The following is a 24,143-nucleotide window of genomic DNA, read 5'->3' as shown; positions in this document are numbered from 1 at the left end:
GTAAACACAAGATGGTATGAAAAGCCAGGTCCTCTGCAGGGTTGAGGAGAGCAGCCTCACCGAGATGCCTGGCTCAATTTTTGGTGGTTTTTCCACCCAGATCAGCACCGAGTAACCCACTGAACACAGCCAAGCAAGTAGGAGTTGAGCCTCTGAGAAGATGAAAGCACCATCTTCAGGAAGGTAAGTCCGGCAGCGAAGCAATGACTGTAATACAGCTGCACAGCCTCTCAGGGAGTGCAGAGGAACATCCACCATCACAGGCTCAGCCTCAGCCCTTCGCTCACTGGACGTGAATAAGACTTCAGCTTGTAAAAAGTCTTGATCCAGACTACCTGTCTGTGTGTAACTGGTAGTGCCATACGCCTTTTCTTGAATTTCTTAGGGAAATCACAGACTATATTAAACTACAGAATCATCCCCTTGACAAAGGTTACAGATAAATGTGACTCCTGCATTACAAGCTGCTCAAAAATTACATCCTGCTTTCACAAAAGCCCATGTCTTTTGTGAGAAAATAAAGCATAGAATTTTTACATTGAACGTATAACTGCACTTCCATCAATTTAGTTAATAACTTCCTCCTGCTCAGTATCATCAGAGGAACAGAGAAAACAAAAGAAAATCTTACAGTCCTACAAATATCATGTTATACATCAGTTAGCAGAGAAAAAAATATCAAAAGATAATAGTGAAGAGTGTCATATTTAGCTCAATACTTCCCATAGCTCAAGATGAGCCAGTAATTCAGTTCATATTTTTACTTCATTATAACAACTATGATTAATACAATTCTCATTTCCTCTCTTCAGAGCCACTGCTTGCTGATTTGAGCTTCACCCTCACAAGTATTAACTGGTGAATTCTTTACATTTACCAGTTCTGTTGCCCACAGTTTGAAAAGCAGAGAAGCTGCTTCCAGCAGAAAACAGTCTCACAACTGGCCATGGAGAGCAATCCTTGGGAGCAAATTGAATCAGCAGTTCTGCCAAGCGCAGGGTTAAACCCCGCTTATCCCCTGACCTCTCAAGTGTAATAACAACATTCTTGTAAGAGATGACCCAGTTTATTACAGACATTCCTGGCACTTTGCCGAGTCCCTCATAATATCCCCCGTGCATGCAATATTTGCGGTGCAAATCTAGTGTCTATAATTGGTATGAATAATTGCATTGCGGTGGAGTGTCCTCATCCTGCCTTTTATCAGAGCCTGCTTTTTTAGATCCGTTTTTATGCATCAGTTGAAAATGTTTCAGGCCTCATGCACAAAAGCTATACACAATGTTTAGATTACTAATAAAAGTGAAAAAATGAAAGAACTAGAGCCTTAATATAAATGTAATAACTATTGCATTTATGCAGCAGCTTGGCACTGGACATTGTTAACAAAAGTTACATTTATTTAAACTGCAGTGAAATCGTATTAAATCAACAGTTCAGTTCTGATGCTCTGTGATGAAATGTTCCAAGGTAATGACTATTTCTAGCAAACAAACCTCTCACAACAAATTTCAGTCACTACCGCTCACATGGAGAAACAGCAAATCTCACAGAGTAAGACTTTTTTTTGGTACATTTAAAAGGTTCTTTAAAGTTTAGTAAAAAATAAAATAGGACAAGCAGTAAGACTTATCTCTGATACTCTTAAAATCCCAGTATGCCATAAGTTGGAAGAACTTCTTCCTTTAAGTTACTCCAAATAAACACATCCCATCTCCTTGTGAGCCTGTCTGAGGCCAGTTTCGTTAGATAACCACTCGTACACTGGAACTAATGAGTCCACATCTGCTTCTCCAGACTTTTCACGTTTTTAATGCTCTCTATCACACTTCTCCACTCCCTTCCAGTCATGTCTTTTCAAGTAGGAAGAGATCTGGCCCATGTGGCTGTTCTGTGCCTTTGATCACTGTCACTGTTGTATTTTGGGAGGAATGGGAAGATCAGAAGTGCACACAGCATTAAAGGTATGAACAAATGCTATATCCTTTTAGACAAGCATTGTATTATTTTGCTTTGTTCGCCACTCCTAACGATGCCAGCATTCAGCTCTCTGAACAGACACTACTTAATGTCTAACTGATTTTTTCAGAGGACTTCCAGTTCATATCTCAAGATCATCTTTGTATGTAATATTAGTTATTTCTGAAGTAGACATTCTACATATGTTCTCCCTTTCCCATCTGCACCATTTATTATTATTCTTACTCTTCAGTTTATTTCTTTATTTCATTTCCCATACATGAACTTTGAAGGTTTGTATCATCCTTTAACACTACCAGGATTTTTAACTTCATTAAAGCTACACCAGATTACACATTCCTTCAGTCTGTGCTTTTGAGTTCAAGTTTCCCAACTGTCACAAAGCCAACCCCATTTCAGTGGTTCCCATTCTCCTGCTACAGACCTAGCGCTGCTGCCTTGGGTAGACCCTGATGTGCACTCAGTGTCGTTCCCCGTGCAGGAATCAGAAGCACCTTTGAAAGCTTTGTTCTTTCTGCAAAAGGCACACTGCACCCATTTCTACTCGGGAACACCCCAAAGACTCCCTGGCCAGACATGATTCTCCCCAGGGAAAAAAAAGAAATTAAAATAGAACGCAGCTGCTATCTGTAACTGGAGCAATTCAGAGAGCTGGTTTCTAGATGCTGCCTTTCCCCAAGTCTCAGCAGTTCTCATATCACATGAGCACGTGGGTACCCCACCACAAGATACCTTCAACCTTCTTAGGACAAAGACGTATCAACCTGAAGGCCCCGAGCAAAGCAAACGGTTAGGAGGGAGTTGCTACTGTCAGCACAGGGCAGAAGCTCCAGCAACAAGCTGCAAAAATGGGTTTGGAAAACAACTGCAAACCAAATGGCATCTGAAGGCACCTTTAAACTATTACTGCTAATGCATTATTAGTGCAAAAACTCTCAGATTTCTGGAAGAGAGACTTTTTGTGTCTTTTCCCCACTGGTTAGGTAAGCATGGAATTTGCTCTGATGAAAGCAAGACTGATAAATATTTCATAGTACCACAGCTTGCAAAGAGCCGGAACTGCTTCAAAACTCAGCCAAAATTACACCTATTCTGTTAATACATGTTTCTAAACCAAACACAGCTAAGAAGAATTAAAAAAAACACAGGAAAAAAGAAAAGATATATCAGTGCAATAGAACAGTCTAGCCAAAAAAATTAAACTCTGAACTCCAGCTACTCCATAACTCCATGAACTCTCCACTCCATAATTTTCAAAACCAACCTCCAATCCAAACAAACTGTCAACTTGCTCATCTTCTTAAGCTTCTGAACTAGTTTGTAAAACAGTGAATGCTCAGCCTCAAAGTAAACTGGTTTTTAGACAGCAGTTATCATGATTTTTACATAATCTATTAATGTCTTTCTCACACTAGACTGGAAAGTCTGCTTTTTCAATTCCTGGCCAGATAGGACATTCTTTCCAGCCTGCAGGATCACAGTGTACAATAAGCCTAGGTGATTTGTGAAACTTAGGTAAAGCATGTTCTATATTAAAAAGATGTATTTTGTCCGAAATGATAAAACTTGAAGGACACTATTCAATAAGGTATCAAAGGCATCACTACAACACAGTGCTGCTCTAGATCTGGGAAAAATACAAGCCCAGCGTTCCATTGAAACCTTGCATGAACTAGCCCAGATGTTAACATGAAAGACAACTGAAGTTTCATTTAAAATCCCATCCAAAATACACACCGTACATTTAATGTGATTTACTATTCCTGCTTCTGAAGGGCGATAAGCAGAAATAATTGTAAGACCTTAACCTGCTATCTTGATGACTTCATGTTTCAGGCTTGATATCAAGGCCACTAGAACTGTTGCTAACTAGAAATTTAAAAAAGAAACAAAAAATAAAAAGAAGCAAAACCAAACCCCTGCTCTCCCCCCAAAATAAAACTTCACAGCTAAGCCAGGCAGAGCTTACCTGGAGCCAATGTTTTTCATAGTTAGATACCAAGTCGTATCTACTACAAACACCAACCACTGTGCTAAGACATCAGGTGACACACAACCTAAGCATAGTACACTCAAGACTTAAATGCAAGGACAAAAGTGAAGATACTTTCCCCCTTTTAATTCTCTTTTAACCAGTATCTTCACTTCTGGTTTTGAATCCTTGTTATCCTTCCACCACCCTGTGAAAAACCAAAAATCAATGCAGTTGTAAAGGCCAATGCATCGCACACAGGCCATGACAGAATACAGAACTCTGTAATTTCCAAAGACATTCTCATGAATAACTAAGAGGGTGATATTTCTAGATTAATACTCATGAACAGTCAGGATTACGTCATCTTACAGCATAGCTGAGCAGACTAGAAAGTGTTTCTGCAGAACTGCAGAGTTTTTATTTCTCTCTTGATGCAGTTGAAGGACAGGGCAAGGAAAACAAAACATCAAGGCAAAAGATTAAAAATTCAGAGCATCTAAAAGATGATCTTCTCCATTTTAAACAAAATACAGATTAGCCTTTTTACTGTTTGAATGGCAGTAATTGCCATAATCGTATTCCTACAACCCTATCCATTCTATTTCTGTTCCCTCATGCTCTTTCTTCAAAAGAATTTCACATTTGAAACTGAAGTTTCTGAAGAAGAGCTTTTTCTCTTTTTGTTGTCTTACACCTGTGTGTATACAGCAGTTCTAGAATGCCAGCTCCTAAACTCATCTCCTTAAGAAGGCTGATTGTGCATTCAAATCAGAGAAAGTACATCCACAAATCTGGAAACAAATGTTGCCAAACTGGACTCTATTAACCAGCAGCGTTTATGCATTTTATTGATTAAAATGACACAGGATTAAAGGTCTAAGAAAAAAAAATACATAATAATCATTCTCAATAAACAGGCACTTCCACATCCTCAAAGGTTTTGAACTTATTGTGGAAATTTGTTCTACAGCTTGTGTTAGCATGTGTTAGCATGACCACATGCCTCAACAACGGATTCAGTGCTAGACGGCAGGGGACAGCATCATATGGAATGATCAACAACAGGATTTGTATAAAATTACTGGTTCCTTTCGGAGATGCTCTTATAAGTGTCCTCTATACAGTCAGAACTAAACAATACTGCTAAGGTCTGCAGAAACTAGAGGTGTGCTACAGTTGAGACCTGGCAAAAGTCCAAGAGAAAACATAATTAATATGATGGTCCTTTGATCCCTACTTATTCAGGAGATGCTACCAAACTCACAGCTTTTGAAGACTTAACAGAAGGACTAAAAATACCTAAAAAAAAGGAAAAAAATACTGGGTACAGCAGGGAGGAGAAGGCAAGGAAAGGTTCTTCCATTACCAAAGCAGCACACATGATGCTGCCAGCTCAGTGGTTTGCGGGATTTGCTGGGATGAGTTCTATCATCACGACAGTCGTCTCCCTAGTTATTGCTTCTGATATAGCTGGACTAATACGTAACAGTCTCTTGAAAGCTTGGCTGTACCACCCACTTGGCAGGTTTAGGGTGTATTTTCATGGTAAACAAGTAGAATTGACCTGCTCTTCAAAGAGAAGCTTGCAGACTACCCGTGAATGGAAATGCTGAACCAATGAAAGAGTTGATAGAGGTATTTTCCTGAAAAAAGCTGTTTCATACCTCGTATTATGCTTTGGAGTAATTTGTGAACTGAGGACACCAACATGGCTGATTCTGCCTAACGTAAAATGACATTTTTGCAGATAAAATAAGATTTGAGAAAGTTACTAGAGATAGCATGGACTGATTCTGTGCATGTGCACAGAGTAACTGTAGAGGGAGTTACTCTCTCAAGCATTTGCTTGTGTCTCTCAATTAACAACAATTTCACTTTCATTATCAAAAACGTGTTTTGAGCTCTAAACTCTTCATCCTTATGAAATGAGATGTTATATTGAAGTTAATAGCACAATTCACGTACCTGACTCAGAATCGTGACCTTGACCTGCTTTTAAAGATACACATACATTTTATGGTAACTAAACCATTCTATCTACAGACAATGTTTGTATTAGTTGAAGTATGAATGGAAAAATAATGAAACCCCAAACCACATAAATAGAATGGACATTTTCAATAGTACAGTTAGATAAACTTTTCATTCTATCACTTGACGCATTAGATATGTAAGTGGAAATATACTTACTGCTCTTTTTCTGGAACAACCTGTAATCCAAGGCACAGTAAGGTTTCCTGAAATCTGCAGAGGAGAAGGGAGAAACAGAACAGAAAACAACAGCAGCTTAGGTTGCTATGATAGCTAAAGAGCAGCTTTCACAAAACTTCAATACTGTGCACTCAATTCTGATAAGAATGTCTTTAAAACAGGTGAAGATTTAAAACCAAAACAAAGTCACACTCAGACTTACTGTTGCAAGACTAAAACTCTAACAACTGTTTCTTTGGGTGAGGGTAAGATAACACAATGGTGACTTGGGTGTTTCTGTACTTTTGCTATCTCAAAACCTGTGTTTCAGAACACAAGTTTGCACTTTCAATTTGTCACAAGATCAAGCAGACTGGAGTTGGCCAGGGCCAAGTGTCTGACAGAACTGCCATTACATATTTTCCAATTATATCCATTAAACTTTCAGAAAAAATACTATCACATTAGTAACTAAGCTACTCAACATCAGATGTTAGGGATTCATGTATTAGCAGAAAAACTAGGGACTTAGGCTTGAGAAGGAAGAGGAAAGGGTATGAAGGAGAGGTCAGCTGCCTTGATTCCCATTGCTTCTCCATCCCTCTCAGAGGTCAGACTTTATTTAATAACATTCTTGGACTGTTTTCCCTGGTCATCTGAAATGTGTCATAGCTTGGAATATTTTAGGCTTATTTAGGATTCCATACTCATCTTCCGCTGCAGACAAGCTATGCTTGGGAGACTAAACATGGTTCTTAAGAGATGAATCAATCTCAAATCATTACATGTCCTGTATGTGTGAGGAAGAAAAATCTACATGCTTCTGCTGACTGCATCCAGCTATGCTAAAAGCTTTTGTATTTGGGAAGTGCTCCACCAATGAATCCTGCAGCATGAGCATAGCCAAATATAGAATACCTGGTACAGTTTGTCTAGTGTACAAGTACTTAAGATACTTTTATTCTTCAAGCTTTTAGCTGGAAGTGCTCCACCAATGAATCCTGCAGCATGAGCATAGCCAAATATAGAATACCTGGTACAGTTTGTCTAGTGTACAAGTACTTAAGATACTTTTATTCTTCAAGCTTTTAGCTGGAAGTGCTTGGAGGTTACCTAAGGTTAGGTGCTTTCTTCATGGTGAGTTGAGGAGGGCTAGAAATGAACACCCTCCCCTCCTAAAGGCAAGTCTACATCAGCTTTTGTGTCTAAAATATTAATTTCTTAGTTGCACACACATATCTCAGAAACTCCGCACAAATAAGTTATGCCTATTACAATTCTGTATCCCCCACAACAGCATCACCCACAGAATCTGCTGTAAATGTGTCCTCGGTACCCACCCAGATGACTTCCCTTCACCAATTTCAAGTGGGACGACAGAAGAAAGTGTTTTTCTAGGTGAATAATGCAATCAGTCTGGCAGAGCATTAAAGGGTTACAAACATTACATTAAAGGAAGACAAACATACGTAAGTTCTGACAGGTATGATGCCAAATACAATCTCCTTTATCTCAACAGAACTGCTTGAAAGACAACATGCACAGGAGTATTCTAAACTGGTTCTAATAAAAAGGCACCACAGTTAGGTTTTTTTGTTTGGGTTTACTTTAGGAGATGGATAGTTGTCCTGCATCCACAGGTGTAACTCCAGTCCTAGAGCACCAGCGATGGCTACTGTGAGTTGCTAAATGACAACCTGAAACCCCCATCTTCTAAAAACAGCAGCTCTGGCAGATGCTGGACAAAATTCAAGGTACTGGAACACTCACCTGTTGCCAGGTTCTCCCCACTCATGCAGCTGGAAGTATTTCATCCCAGAAATAAAGCAGAGGGAAACCTATGGCAACGGTAACTCTGCTTCTGTTACAAGAATGAGTGTCAGGAAAGATTTTGTCCAAGTCTCTCCAGAGAAGACCACGCGGCTTCCCCAGGCAAAAAACTGCGCTTCTCAGACTTAGCAAGAAAGTCCTCCTCTTGTCTTCAAAAGTCTCCAGGGAAGAAAACAAATCACTTTGAAACATTAAAAAATAACCCAATTTCTTTAAATAAAGCGAACTTGCAGCTCATTCATATAAAGCAGTATCCCTAAAGTGAATCTTAAAAAGAAATAAATATACATTATGTCTATATCCTATTTTGATGTACTGGCTGCAAGGCTTAGGATTTTCCCTTGAAGAAGACAGATAGATAAATTAGATAACTGTGCTTCAGTGTGTATAACAAAATAACTAAAAATACACATAACTTTCAACAGTATTTTTGTTCCTTGGAGTTGAGGGGAGGAAACCAAGACTAAACCATGATTCAGCCTCAAGGACCATCAAGAATAGCCTCTCCAGTTCAATGTGCTTAAAGCCAAACTAAGAAAAGTAAGTAGGTTGAACAATTTGTTTACTGAAACTGCTCAGGCATGAAAATTGATCACTTTATTAAATTTACTCTTAAGTTACACTAACATTAATTTGATTAAATAAATGAGTAAGGAAGCTATAACTAATTGCTAATTAGATACCAATGTACGACAGTAATTACTTCATCAAAACACAAATCACAGAGTCTTGACCTGGAAGAAGCATCTGCTTGGATGTTTAACTACTCCAATGATCATGTAGCTCAGGTTTAATCTATTTTTAAATTTAGGACGATCTCCCTAAATGTAAGGATTTTCATTCCTATGCTGATGGACAAATTGGCTAAACATGGGCAATAAAACTAACAGAAACTGGCTACGTATGAAAGTGTCATCCTGCGTAAGTTTAAAAGAATACAGACAGACCTGTTACAAAAATCTATGGCTCTGGAAGGTTAAGATACAAACATTATTAAGCTATAAGGGGAGTGTCTACATGAAATAGCAGTCATACTGGATGTAATTTTAAGGGGAGGACTTGCAGTGTGGTTAAAGTAGTGCAGAACTAATGGTTTCGACAACATTGGTTATCAGCCTAGCAGGGTACACTATTTGTTATACTGCCTTCGAAAGCAGCAGGTGAAATTTTGTCAACTTGATGAAATGAGCATTGGAAGTGCCACTGTCATGCAGCAATAAGTAAATTAATAGCAACCTGCCCAGTTTTTCCAAGGTTTAAAACTGTGGAAGGGGCAAGGGATGACACAGGAAACAAGAGCTCTCTCAGTCCAAGGTGCATTCCCAAAGTCAAGGCACAAGGAGTGTCTGAGAGACGGGTCTGGAAGTCAAACAGGGTACAGATTATTCCCCACTTATCAAAAAATAGGTACATTATTATAACAGGGGAAGAAAAAAACAAACAAAAAAAGAGATCTCCCTGTTCTGATCCATATCACACCACACAGAAAAAATATCACCTACCATGAAGCATTCTAGCTGCTTAGAAAGACACTGTCCCTATGCCCCAAAAATCCCAAATGAAAGATATTTAACTTTTCATTAAAAAATTTGAAAAAGTGGTAAGAAATTAATCTCATTGATATTTTTCCAAGAGTGAAATAAAGTACCAAGCTGAAGGTATAAATAATATATTTCACTTCATGAAACTTAAGAAAAATTTTCTTAACTCTATTGTACGTACTTTTGCAGCTTTACAAGCCCTTTATTGAAGAGACATGCACATTTACAGCTTTTCTTCTCTTATGAAACTGGGATGTCAAAAGTAAACAGCACTTAATGAATTTTATAACTCAAGTAAGAACAGTAATAGGGAGAACAGGATACGAACGGCTCATCTGAAGTGCTCAGCTTACAAAAGGCCATAAATAAGAATTGCAGATGTCCCATCTATTACATAGAATATAATCGAGAGTATATATGCTCCTTGAACCTCATGTTTACCAAGAAAAGCAATAATTCTGGTGAAAAGTGGCACTTCCTTGGACTCAAAAGCTTTCTTTCTTATCCTCACATGATACAGGTGCAAGTTAGAAAAACAAACAAAAAAACACTTTGCAAAGTACTGTTCCCCATACTAGTCAGGAATGCACAAGAAAAGAAGGTATGTTCTTTACGTGGTTCACTTCCAGGATAAATTTAAAAAGTAATTACAGGCAAATGCACAAAGGTAACACATGCAGTATCACATCCTGGCAGTCTTTAGACTTTTAACTCAGTGTCTCCAGACTATGTTGTGCCAGACGGCATAAAAATCCATGAGCAAAAATCAATTTGGATGTGTCCTGCACAACTATCTTTTCTCTACTTATAACAAAAAAAATTTAAAAACTCTGTCAGTTGTAGCTTCTGAACTTATTTTAGTTCTCCAATTATCTGTGCTTTCCCCTCTCAGTATCACTGAAGGGGTTTTATTACAGAATAAGGAAATTATGAAACTGAATTGTAAACTGATATTTGGATTAGATGCTGTGGGAGAGGAAGAATATTTGCTCACTTATCATCTCCCACCATCTTAACTACCTTGCAGGAGATCCTAATCCCCAACACAAAACAGGCCCAAGACATTGGCAACTGCACAGGGGGTACAGGCAGCACTGATGGAAGGGCTAATCCAAGGTGACATTAATTAGAACAAGCAACTGTACAGCTCACAAACGACAGCGTGAGCCCACGTCCTCCCCTGGGCTGCATGTGAAGCGTATCTACAGAGGAACAACCAAGCACGAGAGAAGTTCTTTTTCCCCGTGATTCCCATGGCAGAGAATTGGGCATGGATTCAAGAAAGTCTTCTACACTTCTCTAGCACAAGGCTGTCGCTGTGACACGCACTGGTGAGCCACATCAGGACAGCACAGGCCTGCGAATGCATCAGCAATCGTCAGGATGTTCCTCATGTGACCAGAGTTTACCTACTGAATCCATGAAGCCCACATGGGCCTTCAATATATGACTACTCACTGCAGCTGCATGCCCAGCTGCATCTTAAGTGCTGCCACACTATAGTCCCACCTGTACTTGTGTTTACACAGGGGTTATCTCTATGGAAAGATGTAAACGGAGCACAGCCCACAGAAAGATGAACCTATTGCTTATTAGTTGCAAACTTTCAAAGTAAACAGTACTTATCTACAACCTTGTCTTTAAGGTTTGAAGGCAGAGAGAAACTGACGGATTACCTGGTAATTATTTTGGTTTTGTGACAGCCTCAGTTGACTTGAAGATGTAAAATGAGGAGAAAAGGTACTTCTTGATGGGTTACCACTGTTATATAACGTACTGGATGTTGTATGTAAGGAGGTCCGTGCAGGTAAGTGGTAGTCTCTGTTATGATACAGAATATTGTCAGGCACGTCCCTGGTGTTCACCATCTGTGAACTACAGCTCACATTTCTTCCTGGCCCAGACAAGGCCGCACTTTGGTTCTCTACTCGAACAGAACTGCTGCTTTCACAGTATCTTGAATAGCTTTGTATTTGTGCTCCCATGGACGCTAGCTCTTCTTCTCTAGCGTACTCGTCATCCACGTCTCCAGTTTCCATCGCGATGGACAGACAGCTGCCCTCCACCGAGCAACGTTTCTGCATTGCGCTCCCTCCCACGATTCGCTGAGGTTGATCTGTAACCGCCAGAGAAAACACTTCACGGATTTCCAGGTTTTGTGTGCTACAAGCAGGGTCCCGGGAATTAGCCCTTTGGCCAGGGGGCACATGTGACACAAGAGGTGCGTGTTCCGTTTTTTGTAACCGTTGACATCCCACGGGTTCAGCTTTACAGGGTCTGTGGCAGATCATGGGTTTCTGAGGTAACACCAACTCTGCGGTCTGGACTGAGGAACCGCCATAACTTTTTTTAGTGTGACTATATATGGAGTTCGCAGAATTCAGTACACTTGTCTGCCTAGATAAAATAATAGTCTTTTCCCCTACTAATAGGGAAGCATTTTTACAATGTGGTACTTGTCGTCCTATAGGGATGTGATGCTGCTGCTGAAACTCTGTATCACTTTTTCCTGGTAGCCGTGGAATAGAGGTTTTATGGATTTCTGCCATAGAAACGTTTGTCTGTTTGGTGGATCCTTGCCTACTGGATGAACTAGCAGGACTGTATATACCAGTAACTATCACATCGTTATTAGAAGAGGTCCAAGAAGACTGCTGGCTTTGGGATCGAGCAATATTTACCACATTTCTAACAGCTGCTTCTGGAGGTACTGAGGGAGTAGTAGGGACAGTCCCTGGGGGAGTGCCGCCAGATTCTACAGCACTCTTGCTGCTCATCTTCCTCCGCTTATTGCCAACCCACGTCTGCAAACAACAAACAATGACAACACACAAAACAAAGCATTAAATAAGCAGAAAAATCAGGCAATTCCATTTTTAGGCAGATCTGATGAAATGTTAAGTGTTCAAGTTAATGACCTAAGTCTACAAATACGTAAATCATTTACTGATTATGCAGACTCTGAACAACACAGGGTGGAAATCCATGACTGTCATGCTTGGGATTCGTACACTGATACACATGAGAACTCCAGTCTCAATTCCAAAGTCCCAGTTTCTCATAAATCCTGAAACTATATCATGCCTCCTGTCCTCAAGTTACTCTTAAGATTTATTTAATTGACATACCTGTGACTAATTCTCCCCAATTTACATTTTTAATATTTAGTACTTCGGGATGCAGAACCATCACTCAGGTATGTAACTGAACTTTTGCAACCAAATAACTGAGAGATATGACCTTTAAAACTGCCCTAAAGAGAAAGTGCCAATTCTTGAATTTAGATGAGAGGAAGAAAAAGAAGAACTCTGTCAGACAATTACAAAACAATTTTGTGAACTATTTAGACCTACGGACTAAGTTCTCCTCTGTCAGCTGCACAAATCAGGATCTGATGTCAAAACCCACTTTTCAAAGACACGGATAGACCAGATTAGGACTACCGGGATTAGATTCCAACAGAAGTTTGTATTATGGATGTTTCCAGAAGTGACAATGACAGTATATGCTTTTGTGTAAAAGCAGAGGAAACAAATGAAAAATGCCAGTACTACAGCAGTTGTGCACAGGTTAAAGCATACTGCTGTTTTAAACACACAGGAAAATCTGTCCTGCAAGTAACACACTAAGATACAGCTAAAATAACTGAAGGGGAAGTATTAATTTCAGTATCTGAAGAAAAAGAGTTAATCTGGTGGAAGCATCAGCACTAATACTGGAAGCATAAGCACCACTCAACTGTTCCTGGCAGTTTCCATGTTCAGAGAGACAAGGCCTGCTCAATTCTTTCACCATGGTATGTCTGTACCGAACACGAGGACCTAGGCGAGCAGGATGTACGTGCCAAAGAACAAAAAATAAGCTTTTCATCTGCTTAAGCTGGTTATGAAAAAGATCAGACACACATATAGAGACACAAAGATAGTGTTTTCTGCACCACTCCGGATATCATCTGCTGCACATCTAAAACTAAACCAAAACAAGAGCTCAACATCCAGCAACCAAAATCAGTTGATATAATCAATAAAATTTCTGACCTCACAACAAGCAAACTGCACTGAGGACCTGTCCTGAGTTCCCACCCAGGAAGAAGGGAAGACCTGCTAAGGAAGTAAACACATTTCTCTACAGGAAAATTTCCTGCCATACAGAAGTATGCTTAAGTCTCCATTCCATTCTACCCATTTTTGTTGTCAAATTTTATAAAATGTCTACTTTGAGGCATGATCTGTTGCATGCAATCAAGTCTGTTACTAGTGATATTTTTTTTCTTCTCAAAAGCAAGTTTAAATACACAAATTACAGCCCCAGGTCTCAAGCTGCTTTCCTTTATTACACAAGACAAATTTAGACAACCAAATTTATTTTTTTTCTAATTTCTGCTCAGTCAGTAAACTTTCAAGAAAGAAATTATACTTAGAGACACTGCAAATTTTGGGCCAGGAAAAGAGATTTCAGCCCCAACCTTTCTAACTGTGTAATACTAAAATCTGGAGGTTTTCTCATGGTTTTCCTGAAAAGATTTTCATTCAAAAAAAGCCAAATAACTTACTAGCAGTACTATTCACTTGGGATGAAAGCACAGTTTCATTAGACAGCCCAAACCAGATGTGCAACAGCTAAAGAGTCCCATTCTCCTGTGCACATCTCCAGTGTCTTGCTGCCACCATTTAAGCAAAAGCACACACCCGAATGATCAACGAGTGCAACTCTTCAAAAGGAATAAAACTGACTTGGGGGAAAAAAAAAAAAATACAAACATTTCGGTGAGGTTAGCTAATTTAACTGGGTTACTCTGAAACTGAATAAATGCAAGAGATGATCAGTACAAGAAGAAAGACAGAAAGAAGAGAGAAAGGAAGTGATACAAAACCTCCCATTTTTAGCACTGTGAGATATTACCCCAGAGAAGAATTATGTGAAACTATACTCTTGGACTGAAAAGGTAGCTCCACATTGTTACTAGCTTGATGGTCATGGTATTAATTTGGGATGTGACAGAGCAGCCATTAAATACAAAATATCCTAAGAAAAGGGACATGAATCTTTCTTTCAATCAAATTCCCCAACTGGTAAGTTTGGGCAGCACTTTCACTAACACTGGAAGCATTACTGAAATTCTTAACTTCTATTTAGGATGAGAAGAAGTTCCCAGAAGAAAGCAAAAATCCAAATGCTAAGAACTTCACCTGGGATTTATGAGACCCTGATTTCACATTCCCAGTTTGAATTGGGTAGAGCTGGAACTTCAGACTGTCCTGCAATCCACATACACACCACAGCGGGGACTGTGCTTGGCCATTAGTTTTGACCATAAGTTTCACCCTAAATCTGAATATCAAATCAAAAATAGGACTTCTATTTTTTTCCAATCCAGCTCAAGACTGAAAAACTGGTTGTAGTTCTATGGCACAAGGCTATAGAAATCCTGATTTGGGGAAAGAATATATTCATAGACTTATGACATTTGAATTATAAATCACATTTAGGGAATTCATGTTCCTATTACAGTCATATCTGCAAGTGCCAGCTGCAACTCAAGTATCATTTTGCTAGACACTGTGCAAAGAAGTACTAATCTCTGCTCAAGAGTTCTATAGGAAAAAGGAAAAAAGAAGAAAGGAAAAAAAGGAGGGATTAAGAGAGGCAAAAAGGAGGAGTGTAAAGAAGAAAAAGGTAAAGTCTTAGAAAAATGTGACAAATGCTGTGTCTTCTTCCATTGCACTTCTCAAGTCAGGAGAAAGTAAGTATTGCAAGTGAGTGCTCAGTAAGGAAACAAAACTAAAGGGAAAAGGTCATGATACATTATCGCAGTAAAGGAAATGGAAATACGAAGATGGAGAGTGAATGAAGACTGCAAGTAGAGGAGAGACTGGCTGCCTCCTGTAGGGCCTTCAATCAGAATAAAAATAGAAACCCAGGCCCTGACTGCACCATCAGCATCCAGATTCCTGTTACATTTGTCTGTCTGTTCCAGGGAGTCTAAATTTCTGGCTGACTTTCAGGACTTCCACCACCTAGAGCTGAGGAAGGAAGTTTTAATATTTCCAGAGTATTTTGAGGAAGGGGAATCCTGGTAAGATCCGGGAGCAGAAGGGGTCATTATTGTTAATATATCACTGGTATACCACTTAAAAAAAACCAAAACTAGGCTAGTCTTACTTCTTCCTCTTCAGTGTCCAGTGCTGCAGCAACTCCTGGTAGCTACATTACCATTGTTATTTTTTCAGCTAATGCTTCATGATTTCTATTTCTGCTCTGAGACAACAGCCATTTTGTTGTCTAGTGTTTCACAAAGGGATTATTATTTCCCTTCCCATGGAATCCATAGACTTTGGAAGAGCTCCTGTTCACACTAGTGACATTCTTCTTTTATAAGAAAAGAATGTACTCACTGTAAATAACCATGAGGGAGCACAATATTTATGACTGTGATATGGAATATAAGTGAGACAGAGTGTCAAAAGAAATCTTTCCACCATTATTCCCCCAAATACACTAGGTGAAAGCAATTTGTTTAACTTAAGAATAGCTTCCTAAAAACACGACCTTTCTTTGGTACAATACATTGCACAAGGTTTCTAATAGGCAATTTAATAAAAAACAAACAAACAAAAAACCCCAAAACAAAACACCATCAACAAAAGACAAACAAGCAAAAAACCCAAACCAAACAAACATCAGTCACTCCCTGTGCAATCCAGGCCCCTGCTAAAAACAGCAATCATGTGATGACATTTCAGTGAAAACAAACTATAAACAGGCTCACTGGATAAAAATGAACAAGTCACACAAGTGTACTGGAGTCTGATTTAAGACAAGTATGAAGTAAGAAGCTCCAGTCCTCTACACAGATTTTACACAGAGAAATGAATGTGTGCAAGTTTAACATACAAATTTGGAAGGCCTCAGTACTTACCCTGACTACACTGAAGTCCAGTTTAGTTTCTTGTGCACACTGTAATATGAGCTGAAAGCAATTTTTACTTTGATTTGTCATTCCATTTTCATAATAACGCTGTAATATCCTTTGTTGTTCTACAGTAAATACAGAACGCAGATTCATCTAAAAATAAAAGAAGATACTCTGAAAATTTGTATTAAAACTGTAATACTTGTAGAATGCATAGGCTCTCATTTATGTTTATTGTGATAAGGCTAAGTGTTGACTTGTTTTCTTTATGGAGTACTTTACCAACACTTTTACTTACTTTCCAAAAAACCCTGTTACAGTCAGCAATAGTGATTCCTTTGTGAGGGACCCAAGTTGAACAGGTGAACTACATGTTTGGAACAACACTGACAGCCTTTCATAAATAAATATCACATTGCGTTGCTAAGTCCAAGAGCCTCTAGTTTCAGACAAAGTTTCTCCCTTAAAAAAAAAAAAAGGCATTAGGCAAAACAATAACACCAGCGGCTCCAACAGTATCGGCAGGTTTGTTTCCCCTCCCCTGCCAAGAAAAGAGGCAAAATTTGAGATAAAGCAACGGTGACTGTTTGGCACGAGTAAAGTTTCCACAGTCTCTGAGTTCAGCAAATCCTGCACTCCCTTATGGCCGGTCATGCTACTTCTCCGCTGTGTCAGCACCAGCGCTTCCCAGCTGCAAAGTCAAAGATCAAGGACCAGGACTGAAGACAAACAAACAAAAAGAGAGAAGGGTTTGAGGGCATTCTGGTCATCCAGCCCTAATGTGATGTTAGTGCACTAATATTAACATGGAGGGACCACCCAAATCCCAGCCTGTGTCTAGAAAGGTTCAAGCTACTGTGAAACTGTATCCTGAGGCTCTAAATCAGGCTGGCTTGGAACAGGCAAACAGCTGAATGTTACCAAGTACAGAACAGACTCCCTAATCACAAACTGAAGTTTTACGCTCTTGTTATTTTGTCTATGCAGGCAAATATAATCCTCTGGTTATGTGTAAGAAAAGAGTCCCAGCACCACAGGATTCCAAGAACGGGGCCTTATTTTGTCCCAAACAGGAGGCTACTAGCTGAGACAAGCCAAGTGCTGGCCAGAAAAAACCTGCATCAAACTTTGTGTCTTGGAAAGAAAAAGTGACCAGCCACAAGCGATTTTTATCACTTTCAGCACATGTATCAAAATAATGCAGAACAAGCTAAAGAATGAGAAGCCACACCATCACCTTGCAGGAAAAGAAAAGGAACAGGGGAACCCTTTGTAGCTACAAAGCTTTTAGTTATTTTGTTTGGAAACTTCTGATGGAAAGAAGAGCAGCAATATATTCAACCTTTGCACAAGAACTGCTTCGAGTTCAGAGTAAATAAAATTAAGAGTTCAAAAGCAGGAGCAGACACCCAACTCCTTTCACATTATTATAATCAAGATCATTATCCTACGTAACGGTAACAGATATTAGACTTCAACAGGCCTCTATGAAGGAAAAGCACCATATACAACAGGACAACATCCAATTTCAGACTCCCTGCCCAAATCCACTCACTCACCACCTACTCATGTCACCAAACTCTCTCTTTTTCATCCCACTGTGATCAGAAAACTCACTGATGTAGAGTGAAGACGAATATCCAGAATTTGGAGTACAATGCTTGTAGGTCAGAGCTCTCACTTCGGAGTTTACTTTCCTCCATACGTCAATAGATGGTAGAAAAATCACTGACTACTCAGTTGTAAAAATTACAGTTTTCACACATTACAGAAGATGACTTTTCAACCACATTTTAAACTCTGTTCCTAATTCCTATTTACCCTCTCACTCCAGTGCATTTGTAAACGCAGCACTACCAGCTGTATTACAAATCAGGCTTTGCCCAAGTTGTGCCTCCCCCAGAACATGTGTTCAGTCAAAGTCAGAGCTGGGCAAAGGAGACTCTTGCTCTCAATACTCTGCTGTTTAAAGAAATTTATAGCAAGCAACAGGGGAGATAATTTTTAGCCCATTAATAAATCAATAAAGTTAATAAAAATCTACTTTATGAAATTAAGAACAGACTTCAGATCGCCCATGTGGATATGCATGACAATGCAGCCAGCAGTTGATTTATGCTATTCTTAGAAGAATCACAAAATCAACACGTGTTCTTTTCCTCCTGCACAACCGGCAGGACCCAGCTTACACTTTTGTGCCTACTGTTCTTTCAGTACCAGTGGTCCTGTTTTATTTAGTTGAGATCAGTGCCCACAAATGACCTCATCAGAAATAGTTATGAACCTTCTATCTTTCCAGATCCAGATGATGCCCATGATCCAATAGCTTCAGCATTTCTATACATAGGCTCAGCAAAAAGCAGCATGCTCTCCAAACAGCTCACCAACTGCATTAAAGACTCCTCCAATTGCAAGATAATATTCTTTTGATCTTCAGATAACCTCATATGCATTGCATGAGAGACTTGGCCTAGCTAAGCTCAAGAGAGGTCATGGTCTGGTTTAATAAACATCTCATTTTTGCATTCTCTTTTAATCACTTGTAAACTACACTTGCCAGGCAAAACACTTGTAAGATTCTTTAGTAGCTTCTACCTTGAAGTCCAGTCAAGTGCACTTCAGATATTCTTGCATTTTCTCTAATATGGGAGATCCCCGGTGCTCAGTGGAAATACATAGAAATGAGAGAGAACTTACAAAGTGCTGACATTACCAAGTGTTACTACTGCTATTAGTATCAGGTGAATCCGTAGGTCATACACTTTCATAGTGGACTCAGTATTATTTAGAACAATCGCAGTACCTTCAAACTCCTTTTCCCCAACTTGTGTACCTATGAAGCAGTCCAGTTTTTTCAGGATTTCTCACCTTTGTCTTGAATCTCAGACTCCAAGTTAGAAATGGACATGGATTTTTATCATAATTTCATTTTGATCTTGACTTGCCAAACTCAGAAAACATGCAGTTAAGCTTTTGGTAAGCCAGGTGTCCAGCTGGTTGGCAATACACTGGCACTGAAAAGAGAGTTTATTACAAAAACTAACTCTGTGAAATTTATTAAATTCAGGCAAAGCAATATGCAAACTGAAATTCCATGAACAAGTCTTTTTTTCACTTCAATAAAAGATAGGGGTGGCAAAGCAGTATTTTTAAGGATTCAACACCTGCCTGTTCTGAAAATAAATAAGGTAGCTTTGGCCAAGTATCTTACTTTCTACGCAACAGTGCAGAGAACAATCTATGACAAATGAAAAAGCAGTACTTCCCACAACCCTGCTGTGTGTCCTAGGCCAACTAACATCATTCAACTTTCCACTTAAGCAGCCTCCTACTCCTCAGCCTTTTGTAAACCTATCAAGACAGAGGTGTTGTTCCTCATGCCCTTTCTAAACTGAATATATAAAAAAAAAAAAAAAAAAAAAAAAATCACAGTAGCAGAAGAACCCCTTTGCTCTGTGTGGTGGTCCAGGAGATGTAAATGTAGTCTAAGTGCAAAGTCAGGGGCTGGGGACACATGAGAGATGGAATCTGGGAAGCGATGAGAATGAAGGCAGGAACTCCATGCCCTTCAGTTTCTGTGCATGAGCCTCACGAAAGACAATCACACCAACACACTGTGACCTGTCACGCTGGCTCCTCCTCAGTTGAGATGAAGGTTCTTCTTACAGATCAGCTTCTTCAGATTTCTTTAGCTGGTTGACCAGCTTTTTCCACATTATCCACCTTCCTTCCCCTGCTGTGGCAGGAGCGAGCACAAGTGGAGATGGGAGAACAAGAACCAAAGCCAAGTTTGCTCCTCACATAGAATATTTGCTTCATGAAACAGGTACTTGATGTAAGACTTATCCCACGTGTTTGCCTGAAATGCCCAGTCCTTCCACTCCAGTTACTTTATTCAACTTCCAAAATTAACAATCTCTCCAGGGAGACCTGGTGAAGCCCAGAGATGTATTTTTAGAAACTAATGAAAACAACTTGGTGTCAAGGAGCACCACAAAAGAAAGAACAACAATAAGAAAATAGCAATAATGCTGTGTCAGTGAATATATGTAAAACGAAAATAAATTCAAGAGTTAATTAGCTGTTCTGCATTGACCACTTGAAAGACCTGGAGGCAAAAAAAAAAAAAAAGACAAAAAAAGCAGCACAAGAAGGAAAAAAATAATTCTGTGGTCTAAATTCTGCCTGTAGTGTACAGCATTATAGCCTTAGTGTCAAAAAGTCTCTAAATATTGAGATCGCCAAACCACGTAAACTTACTTGCAAGGTGATTCTTTATAGCATACTACATTAATACTAATTAATCTAAAAATAGGAAATAAAAATTATACTCTTCTCCATTCAAGCAGTAACAGAAAACAGCCTTGTATGTGAAATTATAATTAATAAAAAAGAAAATTCACTCAGAGTACAAGCCACCACAAGGTAACTAAGTGTAGAAATCTTTACAGGATAAACCACTATAAAACTGGCAGGGATTAACACACAGTGATAAAGGGAACAAGCAGTTCCTGAGAGGTGGGTTTTTTTAGACTCAGCACCAAACATGCACTTGTTTGGAAAAATGTTACTTTATAAAAGTCTGTAAGCCTATTACTGTTTTAGCCTGTCCACCCATAACAGGTAAAATACGAAAACCAGCACACGCCTCAATTTATTTCATTTCCCTCCACAGACCTCCATTGGTACAAATTAAAAAAAAAACTCTGTGTCAACATAAACCTGAGACAAAACTGTAACTAAAATAAGATACTATATACATAAATAAAACCAGACTGCAGCAGTGAGGCTACTACTAGAGCTTCAGAAACCTGAACTGTACCAGAGATCACCTAATTCACTGGCCATGTCCCAAATACTCATGATTTTTTGCACACCCCAAACGGCAAGAAAACAACCAACCAGCCCCCAAACTACACACCATGTGTGGAGACACTGGATGTATATAAAGCAACAACGTTCAATAATTTGAATTTGTAGGTTATTGCCTCCTTCCTACACAGGCCAAAATAGTTACAACTACACGACTGTAAGTGTAATACACAGACCAGCTTTTAAAACTACTTTTAAATATCTATGACTCACAGTGCAGTTGCTTCCTTCTCCACTGTGTACAGCATTTGTAATATTGTATTACAGTTCTACCTACAAAATTCAGCCCTTTATTAGGGACAAATTAGACGGCTCTCAGTAACTTAATAATAACCTACGACCACAACCCTGCAGGCGTATGCAACCCATCCTGTTTTACTCATGCAACTGACACTTCTGACTTCAGCTGGATTAGCCACATGTTTTAACTTAAGCATCTACACAAGCATTTGTAAGACCTATGTCAGAAAAAAGGAAAGGAGTACTAATATGCAGTTTTACTCTGAAAAACGTAACCCGCTTCAACACTCCAGTTAGGAGGATAGATAAGTACTTTTGGTTAATTACATGTGATCTTACTTAGACTATCAGAAGCCCCATGCTAACCAAATGCAGGGGGAAAGGGTTGGGGTTTCTTGCTATTCCCTGGAATGGGGCAACCTCACATACAACACAAGAATGTCCAGAGGTGAGACATCTCCTGGCACCACCAACTCCCCACAAACTGCACAGCCAGCATGGTTCTTCCTCCTCATTCCCTTTCAAACACTTCAGAACTAAAATGTGACAGGAAAAGGACACCCCATTCAAGTGCCACCATGACTGGCTGTGTTTGGCACTGAAATAGGGCCAACACGACCTCTGAGAGGTATAAGTCCTGAGGGGAAACAAGGTTTGAACCGCCGCGTAACAACCCCCTACTGCTGTCCCTGTGTGGGGCCCGCAGGCCTCACACCATGAGGCAGCGACGAGCTTTCCTCTTACCCCTCCCCAGCTGCCCCCTCAAAGCCTTCAACTCCACCAGCCCGGCCTCAAGCCCTACCCCTGCACTGACCCGGGGGCAAGGAGGGGCTCACAGCTCAAGGAAGCGGAAACGGGAGATAAAAGCCCCCCGGTGACCGGACCGGCCCCGCGGGGACCCCCCGGCGCTGCCGCCTCAGCCGCCGCGCGGGGCACGCGCAGCAGCGCGCACGCGCTCTCTCCAGCGGGCCCCCGCCCGAACCCGTTCACTCGGCGGAGACGCACGCAGGCGCAGTGCGACCGAACCGGCGCAAGCGCGCAGCCCCGCTCCCCCTAACTCCTCAACGGCGCGCGGTGCGCATGCGCACAGCGTCGGCAGCGGGCGCCCAGCGCCTGCCTGTGCGGGGCCCCCCGGGGAGGCGCAGTGCGCATGCGCGCCCGAGGCGGCTCGGCAGCCGTGAGCCCGCGCGGCCGCCCTCCCCCACCGCCGGGCCGCCGGTCCTGGGGCATCATCATCATCACCATCATCATCATCACCATCATCATCCTCCTCCGCCCCGCCCGCCTTGCCCCCTGCGGCCGGGGACCCAGCCGCCCCCCCCGGGACCACTGATGCCCGCCCCCCGCCCCCGCGCGGCGCGCCGGGCTTGCCGGGCTTACCGTGCTGTGCGGGGCTGGCGCGGGGGCCTCGGGGCTCCGGATTCAGCCGGTTTCGGCTGGGTCGGTCCCGGCGTCACACAATGAAATCAGCGCCTCCGATCATTAATTCTCATCATGATCGTGACGTCAGCGCAGACAGCGGCCAATGGCAGCGTGAGATCAGCGCCGGCCGGGACAGCGCTCGCCCCCGCCCCCCAGCCCGGGGGGGCGCGCGCTGCGGGCAGCGCGGGCCGAGGGGCCGCGCCGGGGAGCGGCCGCTGAGCGCGGGGAGCGGCGGGCGGGGCAGCGCTGCCCCCGGGCCCTCAGCCCCGGGCTCCCTCACGGCCCCGGCTGCGCCGCCCCTCCCGCTCACCTGCCCCGAGGCACTGCCGAGGTCACCGGGCCGGCCCGCAGCCCCGCCCGTGGGCCGGGAGCGGTGGGCATGTGAGGAGATACCCGCCTTTCCAGAGGGAAATAAACTCATAGAGTGTCCTGAGGTGGAAGGGACCCACCAGGGTCAGCGAGTCCGACTCCTGTCTCTGCTCAGGACAATCCCAAAATTGACACCATGTGTCTGAGGGCATTGTCCAAATGCTTCTTGAATAGTAAACTAAATAAAATGTACCATGTCTTACAACCTTTTTCATCGTGCTGCTCTCGGCAGGCAAGTAGGTGTTTCTAGTAAAATCTGAAAAGCTCCAGGAAGGGTCAGGATTTCAATTATGTGAACCTCACGGCAGTCAAGAAATAAACTTTTTATTGCTTGGGGCGAATGCGTTTGGTCTCAGAAGAAAGGCCATATCCATCTCTTCAGGTGGGCAGCACAGACTCGTCCCCTCGTGGAGGCCGGACGCCTCCTCGCCTGTGTCTTGTCCACACGCTGTGGTTGTACAAACACCACAACACGAACTACTACAGGCTCGTAACACTGTGTTACTACAGGAGTGCACAGTACAACCAGGTGTATCGAAGCCAGCCCTCTGTCAGGCTGGGTTTCCCATCCAAAAGGAAACCCCATTAATGAACAAGCGAGAAGTTCAATACTATTCATCCCTACTGATGGATTATGTGATAGAAATCATGTAAAATCATTATTTATTGGCTCAGCTGTAGGAGCACGAAGAAGTCTGAATCAAATTTGAGGCCTCATTGTCTTAATTACAAAGCCTCTAGATATGCCATGTCCCTATCCTGAATAGTTTACACTATAAATTGCAATGCTAAAATATTAAAACAGGCAATT

The 24,143-nt window shown here is 41.3% G+C and overlaps 1 protein-coding gene across 1 annotated transcript in view; it reads right to left on the bottom strand.

The window, feature by feature from the left end:
- HDX (highly divergent homeobox) overlaps window positions 1-23,024 on the bottom strand; it is a gene marked incomplete at its 3' end in the record, with an annotated part of 39,854 nt that extends 16,830 nt beyond the window's left edge. The window contains exons 1-4 of the mRNA XM_080352770.1: window positions 22,922-23,024; window positions 16,436-16,582; window positions 11,193-12,320; window positions 6,146-6,199 (exon numbers count right to left, since the gene is read on the bottom strand). Of these exons, the coding sequence (XP_080208896.1) occupies window positions 6,146-6,199; window positions 11,193-12,320; window positions 16,436-16,582 (1,329 nt within the window). The 5' untranslated portion in view covers window positions 22,922-23,024. The remainder of the gene's footprint in view (window positions 1-6,145; window positions 6,200-11,192; window positions 12,321-16,435; window positions 16,583-22,921) is intronic.
- Between the last annotated feature and the right edge of the window lie 1,119 nt (window positions 23,025-24,143).

The sequence above is a fragment of the Nesoenas mayeri genome, assembly GCF_963082525.1.
Source record: "Nesoenas mayeri genome assembly, chromosome: 13".
In the NCBI taxonomy this organism is placed as follows: domain Eukaryota; kingdom Metazoa; phylum Chordata; class Aves; order Columbiformes; family Columbidae; genus Nesoenas; species Nesoenas mayeri.
This window is presented reverse-complemented; position numbering and strand designations above follow the sequence as displayed.